This window comes from Theobroma umbraticum, unplaced genomic scaffold, assembly GCF_002168275.2.
Source record: "Theobroma umbraticum cultivar Fairchild unplaced genomic scaffold, ASM216827v3 scaffold_20.0, whole genome shotgun sequence".
Taxonomy (NCBI): Eukaryota; Viridiplantae; Streptophyta; class Magnoliopsida; order Malvales; family Malvaceae; genus Theobroma; species Theobroma umbraticum.
The window spans coordinates 1011892-1020550 of NW_018397266.1; the positions used below are offsets into that span (position 1 = coordinate 1011892).

The window sequence follows — 8659 nt, forward strand, 5'->3', positions numbered from 1 at the left end:
CTTATCGTAGAGCAAACATCAAAAGATCATAAATGGTACAATTTACAGCTGGGGAAACTCTAGTCCACACTCCTTGCGAAGCTAACGCGTTTGCAGACTCCCTTGGGATGAACCCATCGGGGACCTACTGCTGTGTTTATCTGCTGCTTCTGTTCTTTTGTAATGTTATGTTGCTGCAAAGTCCCCTGTCTCTTGTTTCTCTAAGGGGGTACCACCTCCCTGTTTCTGCTTCTGTCTTGTGGTGCTCTGTCTCAAAAACTGTTTCTTGGCAAACACAAAATTCATTATTTGCTGCTACGAAATTGCTTTAAATTGTTTGCGGCCAGTGGATTGAATGGTCCCCAACATCAGAACACCACATTAAATTCGGTTCTAAATAATTATTGGATGCCTAAAAGAGCTATAATAAATATTGTTGTCCCCAGTCCTGGCCCATGGCCTCATTTTTTTCTTAATTTCTCTTCGACTGACGCGGCTTTCGTCACCCCTCACCAGACTCCCAGAGTTCTCCACGGTGTGCAACTGTTCCTTTTCTTTGAATTTTGTCTCTATCTCCGCCTTCTCGGGAGAATAAACAATAGCAAAGTTAATACTCTTGAATTTTACTTGTATAAGGAAATTTTAGGTCTAATATTTTAAAATATTTTAAAATTATTTTAAAAAAATTTAAAAGTTTTTTATTTTTTATTACGTTTAATTAAATTTTTATATTTTTACTTTAAGTTATAAACCCTTGTATCGTTATCAATTAAAATATTACTTGTTATTTATAATATTGACATAGTATTAATATAGAATATAAAATATTACGTAATTATATCATCATATTACATAAGTCAAACACATTACCATAAATAATGACATGCTAATATGCTTTATCAGCACCACGTAGTAAATAATGATAAATGATGTTTTGATTGATGGCAGTTAGTCAAACGTTAATTATAAAAACTTATTTGATTCAAAATAAAAATATAAAAATTTACTTATATGTAATAAAATAATAAAAATTTATTTAAATTGTCTTAAAATAGTGTAGAGTTTTTTCAAGTATTATATCAAAATTTTATGATTAGATATAGTCAAGTTTCATCTTTCAAATTTATCGTATTTAAGCTTAAGAATGATCTTTAATTAAATATAAGAAATAATACATTCCTAAGTTAATGGTCCTTCCGGCATGCGTATTACATAAGACAAAACAATGGGAGTTACACATATATATTGGTTGTTGGAAAAATGTTTGCATAAACTTGCAACACTTTAATAAGTAAGGGGAATGAATTATCGAATGGTGGGAGAACGAAAAGAAAAACATAATTAATATTTGAGAGAGTTCTCTTTATGGCGATATGGAATCTATATATGCACTAAACAACATAAAAATCATGTTCTTTTTTCTTGGTAGGCAGAGCACTAAGGTAAATCCTAAGCCATCTCTTTGCATTTATGTGTTGGGAAAACATTAATGCCTTCCTATGATCAATTTGTTTCAAATCAATCATCTCATATATCAACATGCCGTTGGAATATGACTCGAATTCTTTTATATATATATATAAAATAAATTTTATCAGTATCCTAGTTCACGTTGTATAATAGTAAAAAATACATAATGAAGGACAACTTTTTGCAATCCATTTGCAATACCGAGAGTGAGTTCATTAAGTTTGATGTGGCTCAGGGCATGATGAATATTTGCCAAAAATGAACAACAGACAATCTAGCAAGGCAATGGACTAGCTAGTTACAGTAAAAGGAAACCAAAAGAGAGCAGGAATGACAACAGCAATATCCATTTCAAAAAGCTCTTAAAATGGAAAAAAAAAAACAATAAAAAAAAGGAATTGTCTGCTAGAAGATGTGAGAGCTTTTCACCCATTAGTGCTTAAGAAACACAAACAAACAAAGCGAAGAAGGAAAAAAGGGAACTAAAATCCCATTACTTATACAAGACTCTAAAACCCTACTGAACATAAAAGTCAAACTCCTTTATAATAAGGACCCTCTATAAAGTTCTTTGCATTCACTTTTGGTTTTGTTTTTAGTTTTCTTCCTTGGGGAAGTCAATTCCCGAACCTCTAACTCTTGGAACACTTAATGAATTTGCTTAAGGTCACTTTGTTTATGCCCCCCAAACAAAAGGTCACCATGTCAAAGAGGATCATGCAAGGTGCGCTCTTGACTTCTCCCCATCTTCTATAATTCCAAAATTCTTCAACACCATTGTTCTTACATTTAGTTACCTTCCCTTTTGTCCTTCTTCTGTTAATCGCTGCATCAAGCAGAATAGTGAAGTTAGATCATCGTAATCGTCAACCTACATATCTAAACCAATCTTTCTTTCCATTATAATCCAAATTATAACATATATGAGACCCAAAACAATTTTGAATATCTGGGTTTTTGTTAGAAATCCTTTACTTGAAACCTCGTCTGTGTGCAAAGCTAACTATATGAAGTGATTTGCAAAGCAGATTTAAGGGTTTACCGGTAAAACAAATACAATTAAAGGATGGATAAAACAAGTGTAAAAGTTGAAGTAGCGTTTAACGTACCTAGCTAGCTACAATTTAAGGCTATGGCAGCTCATGCATTCTCGCATGACAGTGAAGCCTTTATCCTTTCAACAGTGCATGCAATCAAATTGTTAACTGTTGCAACCGATCCAAGAGAGAGTTTTGCAGTAGGAACAGAGTCGACCAAAATCTGAAATGCAACAGTCAGAAGAGAACCAGCAGAGCCGGCATCACCAATGCCACCTGCACTTGCTGGAGTTCCATCGGGCAGAATAGCAAAGCCGGAGGGAAGAAGGGCCACGTAGTCCGGATCCCCTCCATTTAGCACTACATTCATTGCAACAATATCGACAGGAGCATAGATTACGAAAGAGGCTGTTGGATCTGCGCAACTCTCTTGTAAAATCAGCATGTTGCTCTGACTTGAATTTGCACTCTGTACATGCAGATTAATAATTAAATTAAGGAGGAGCAGTTGAAGAGATAATCCCCCACAAGCTGGGTGGATCAACAATTATTTTATGTGCAACTTACATTTACCCGAAGTAGTGAAACACAATTGCCTGTATCCCGACCATTAGCAATGTGTGCCATTTCTTGGACAACTCCACCATTAGAAAGAATATCCCACTGTATTTAGGACAGACTTGTAGGATCAATTCACTTGTGACACTATTTAACACAAAGAAAGATTTCTTGCAATACTTTAAAAACTTTCTTGAGAATACATCCATTTTTCATCGTAAGCACTTTAACAAAACATGATGACAGCTCTATGCCAATTAATCATTTACAATTATTTTAAATACAAATCTTTATTGGTGAAAACAAATTAAAAACACAAGATAAACATGTAAAATATGCAAAATGATTGGTTAGTACTTTAAAGCACATGTTAAACTTATAATTAAAAAATATATATATCTACATTCAATATATTGAAAATTATATGAAGATGTGTCAAATAATCTATGGGGTTTTTTTCTTTTTTTAAATCTCAAACCAATAATCTATGATAAGTTCAACAAGATTGAACAAGTGGAATTATTACCTGACACAAAGGGAACTGATTGAAATAATTAGAGTGCAATAAATCAGACACATTTTTCAACTATGGGAACCAAAAAAATAAATACACCAACTATCCAACTCGATTTGACAGGCTAAACTAAGACTCCAGTACATTTCCATAAGATAATTAAATTTTTATATAAAGTTATCATATTCGACTGACTAACATATATAAATGCAGTCACTTGAAACCTACACAAAAGCATACTAAAGGAAGAGAAACTATATTTATGCAACAATATTTGATCATTTGAGTAAAACTTGTTTTTTCCCCTTTTAATCAATGCATGCAACAAGCAGGAAAATGAAATTTTCAGAAAGAGTTTTAAACATACCTCACTTCGAGAATTCTCATCTCGGAGGAAATCAAATACCCTCTTGGGTGAAACAGGAAGCCAGAAGGAAGTTGCAGCGCTTAGCACAATGCCAGGAGGTCTGCCTGGATCATCAACACTCTTTCTAGTCATGACCCTAACATCATCAGCCCCAGTTCCAGATAATGTCGTCCATGTGTGAGCAGTAGAGGCACTCACTCCAGCGCAGAAACTTATTACCATCCGCTCAGCTAGCTTCAGCATACTCTTTCTCCCATCTTGATTTGTTATGACTGGGTAAACATCAGCATTGGAGAATATATACTTAGCATTTAACATCTATGATTACATAGAAAAAGAGTTGTCTTGAAATATTACCCCCAACATCACCAGTGGTAATGTTAGTAGCCATGACACTTGCAAGCCTCTCACACTGTCGATCTAAAGTAGCAATCCAACGTTTTGCTCCGAAAGCATGGCCGGAGCTTACCAGCTGCTTGTACAGATTGTGAACACCTCTATCATCAACTTCTACATGCTCAACCCATGTAACCTAGATTGCATAAAAAGCCATTGAGCTTGAATGTAATGGAATCGGAAAGTGGTAGTATGGATCAAAGACAAATATGATATAGAGAAAAATAACTGTTTTACCTTTGAGTACCCATTGGGCATTTCTTGAATTAAGCACCCTGATGGCCTTCTTCTGCATCTTACTGTTGGACTAGGGCGTAAGTTATCCAAGGAAACATCAACCACAGCCCAAGTTCCCTCTGCATGCTGTTTGCAATATCTTACGTAATAACTCTCACGAGTTGGAACAAGAGGTGAAGGAACTTGAAATTCAGCTGTCATCTGAGAAATTAGGTAGCACCAAAAATATATATATAAAAAAACAATTAAGTTGGAATAAAGTTGGAAGGAAAACAACTTCTCAAAGAGAATATGGAAATTCCACGTTACCACTTGCAGGGCTCCATTATAATTCCCTGCTACCCCTGTTGACAAGACATCCAAAGTCGTAGCCTTTGAAACTATTCCTGAGAACACAGTTGACCATTGGTGCTGAATTTTCATAACAGAAACCCAAAAATTAGTACTTCCCTTCCTGGCTGGATAGCTTGTTCAATTTTCAAGGTATTTGATGGATACATGTAAAAAAGCTTACCACATCCATGAGAATCTCGACAAGGTTAATGTGGTTCATGATAACAACAGCAGTTTCTCTTGAAGCTTCGCATTTGAAGCCAGTAGGTTTAGGACCAATTCCTCGGGGAAACGTCCTAATGTACTCTTCCTCATTCAGCATCGAGGTTGTGCAATCAAGGCTGGTCATCCATAAAGGTTCACCCATCTGAGCCATTCTGATTAGTTCCTCCATAGCCGCAACGGCAAGCTCAATAATCATCGGCTTATCGGCCTCACTAGGTGCGCTGATGGACCTAAGAAGATCCCCAGCACCGTACATCTCCCCGGTTCCAGGTTGTGCCCCGAAATCAAGTGGTCGAGGAGGCATAGGAGAAGAAAGAAGAGGATAGTTCACCACTGGCTTGCCAACATACTTTGCAGCTATTGCAGATATGCGATCAATCTGCATGGTGAACCAATTATTATTAATAATAATAAAACACTTCACTAATAGCCATATTAAGCTGTAATAATAAATTTGGTATATACCTCTTCTCTTAATCGAGCATTTTCAAGTCTGAGATGGTGTTCATCGAAGGACATTTGTCCTACAGCAGTTGGACCTCCACAATTTGGGCATGAAGCAGTGCTCAGAGCTTCCCTGAACCTCATGTTGTCAGCCCTTAGCTTTTCGTTCTCGGCACGAAGCTGTGTGTTCTCTTGGCGCTCATGCTGGGTCTGTAGAAGAAAGCATTTGACGATTTTAAACAGAAAATGAGCTACAAGCTAGCACGGTTGAGTTTCCATCAGGGACGAGCAAGAGTTTGTAACGGTTCCATACTCTTTCAGGTCCTTAAATATTGGAAATTCAAGCCAAAAGGCTTGAAGTTAAGGCAAATGAGTATGTAACGTTATTACCTTCATTTGGGTGCGCTTGTTTTGGAACCAAAATTTCACTTGCAATGGCTCTAACCCTAACTCACGCCCAAGTTCTTTCCTTTGCTTGTCATCTGGGTGCGGACACTCTTTGAAAAATCTATTAACAAAACACGTACAAATTTGTCAAATGAAGAAAGCTTTGAGCCTAAAAGACATAAAAATGTGTAAATTAAAAAGATTTTTAGCTTACGCCTCCATTTCATGGATCTGATGTTGGGTATGGCGATGGTAACGCTTCTTTTTGGGACGAGGGTCTTGATCATCCCCAGAGGCACCTTCATGGTTGTCGCTGCCGGATTTGGTTGTACTGTCGAATTCCTCGTCTCTCATTCGAGCAATCTCGCTTTCGGATGTGTTTTGGGTCATCTCGAGAGGGTGGAGTTGACCTTCCATCATGTTAGGCTGGAACATTATCTACAGATCTTTAAGATTCCGAAGCTTATGGATTTTCAATCTAAAACAAACAGAATGGAAAAATTTCCCACTCAAAAACCAAAGCAAAAGCTCATGTCCCGCTTGTTATTATCTGATCAACTTACAAGAAAACAAAAAATGGTACTCAAAAAGCAAATGGGTAAACCAAAATATACAACAAAAGCCCCCATTTCAAGTTTGGGTGTACGGGTTGATGATAAGTGGACTAGATTTATATGCGACAAACGCATGTTATGCCAGTAATTTGACTCAAGAAGGAAGAGCAGTGGAGCTAGATTTATAGGAGTATTTTTTATTATTATTACTTTCTTTCTCCTTCCCTGTCTCTATGCAGATGAAAAGAAAGAAAGCTTTACGCGTTTCTCAAACATCGAGAAGGATTTTGCTGCGAATAGCAAAATAAGACCCACACGAAGACCAAAATCACTTCAAAAAACATATATATTTTTTTAAAGTACCAAAACAGTGGAAAAGCAGAAAAGGATCTGTTTGTTTTGTTTAGAGAGTAGAAGGAATGGTTATATGAAAACAGACCCATTAATCTACTAGGCTCGAAGAAAGTGAAAAAGGTGGGGGGTAATATGAAGAGAGTAATCAGAAAATGGAAACTGAAAAGACTTTGAAAAAGAAAAAATAAAAGGTAAGAAAATCACCCCAAGAACCCTCAAAAAGAACAGATTTAAAACGGCAGAGAGCGGATGAGAGAGAGAGAGAGAGAGCTCAAGTTCTAACCTGACCAAGGGTAAGTCCTGATGATGTTCCAAAACCACCAACATTCCCGTTTCCACTGATCATCGACGGCATGTTTCTTGCCGGAATCATTAATCCGGCTGGCATATTTCAGAATCCCAAAGGCCCTAAGCAATATTTATTCATATACAGATATAGCTTTTGACTTCTTCACCACTACTTCAGTGTCCTCCTATTTGAGTTGAGAATACCCTTTAGAGACTGATATGCTTTCCCTAGATTCTCTAACAGTGAGAGACAAAGCTGACTCTGGTTTTTTTGTGGGCAGCTGAAAAGGTTGTCTCTCTCCTTCGGTTTATATATAATTATCCCCAAGAATATCTAATTCTTACGTGCCAATGTACAAGCGAGAGAAAATCTAAAAAAGAAAGTTATGTGTTGACAAATTTGATAGGGTCTTTGACAGACAAAAATAAGCTAAAATGCTTAAATAAAAACAAATATTTAAAATAACGTCCAACGAAGATCACGGAGAATCCAGTTATGCCTTCCTTGTCTGTCTCAAAACTTAACTTCTTTCCTTTTCCCTCTTTAGCTTTGCCTGCATCATGAGAGCAAAATAAAAAAACAGAAGTTTCAGAGTGAAATATTATACCAAAAGGCATAAAAATTTTTGACCTAATAAAGAAGAACCCTAGAAAAGCCACAGCAAGGAGAGAGGTTTGGATCTGTTTAGGCCTAAAAAAACTCTGTTGCCGGTAAACCGCTAGTGGGTGCTTCGCAAAAGGTATAGCAGGCAGTTTTGGTTTGAGCTTTACTGGTAAGAAGTAGGAGTTTGGGGTGCAAAAAGAGATAGGGCCAAGCAAGAAAGTGACATATATATAAAGAAGAAGAAAAAGGGGGGGAGAAGCAGAAGAAGAAGAAGAAGAAGAAGACAGAGAAGGGGAAGAGAGAGGGGAGAGGGAGAGAAAGGAAGGAGGATAGAGGGAAGAGATGGAGAAAATTGTGGCAGCGAAGAGTTATTGCAGAGCGTAGTGAGAGGGTGCAATTGCATTTAATGGAGGGAGCTGTAAATGCTATTGAGAGAGAAAGAAAGAGAAAGAGAATTGAGAGAGATAGAGAGAGAGAATTTAGCCTTTAATTTTCCCCTTGGAAGAGTTTTTTTTTGTATGGTGCAACGAATGACGGCTACCAAACTTCATAATTTTTTCATCCCCTCGTCTACCTTCAATTTATTTACTCTTCACCTTCTAAACTTTATTGATACATTGGAAAAAAGGAGCTGTATGTATGAAGCGAGAAGCAGCTTGATTGATGTTAATGTTTAATTCTCTCTTTTCATATTGTGAAAATGTCCCTCCTCTTTTAAACAAATTGAATCCATGACGAAAAATTGTAATATATTAGAGCTAATTTCAATCATCTTGATCTTGAAATTGCACATAATTTGTTGCTTCGTGGCTAGTTATATCTTCATGGAATCCAAAGCAAATTGCATGCGGTTGAAATCCCTTAATGTTCAAGCTTTACAATATTGAATATTACACTTCATATCCTCATCAT

At 36.7% G+C, this 8659-nt stretch overlaps 1 protein-coding gene across 4 annotated transcripts; it reads right to left on the minus strand.

Annotated features, from left to right (window-relative positions):
- Positions 1 to 1778: 1778 nt before the first annotated feature.
- LOC110423007 (homeobox-leucine zipper protein HDG2-like) lies at positions 1779 to 8146 on the minus strand. Of its 4 annotated transcripts, none has more exons than XM_021437091.1 (13): positions 7775 to 8146; positions 7139 to 7697; positions 6162 to 6385; positions 5951 to 6068; positions 5582 to 5770; positions 5073 to 5495; positions 4868 to 4969; positions 4559 to 4759; positions 4283 to 4457; positions 3926 to 4197; positions 3060 to 3149; positions 2559 to 2955; positions 1779 to 2275 (listed from the first exon to the last, which is right to left on the minus strand). In XM_021437091.1, the coding sequence occupies exons 2-12, from the start codon at positions 7241 to 7243 to the stop codon at positions 2590 to 2592; spliced, it is 2265 nt and encodes a 754-aa protein (XP_021292766.1). In that variant the 5' UTR covers positions 7244 to 7697; positions 7775 to 8146; the 3' UTR covers positions 1779 to 2275; positions 2559 to 2589. The 4 variants fall into 4 exon arrangements, with proteins under 4 accessions (XP_021292766.1, XP_021292765.1, XP_021292767.1 ...); XM_021437090.1 differs by having other exon boundaries at positions 3054 to 3149; positions 7775 to 8144; XM_021437092.1 differs by having other exon boundaries at positions 3054 to 3149; positions 6162 to 6373; positions 7775 to 8143.
- Between the last annotated feature and the right edge of the window lie 513 nt (positions 8147 to 8659).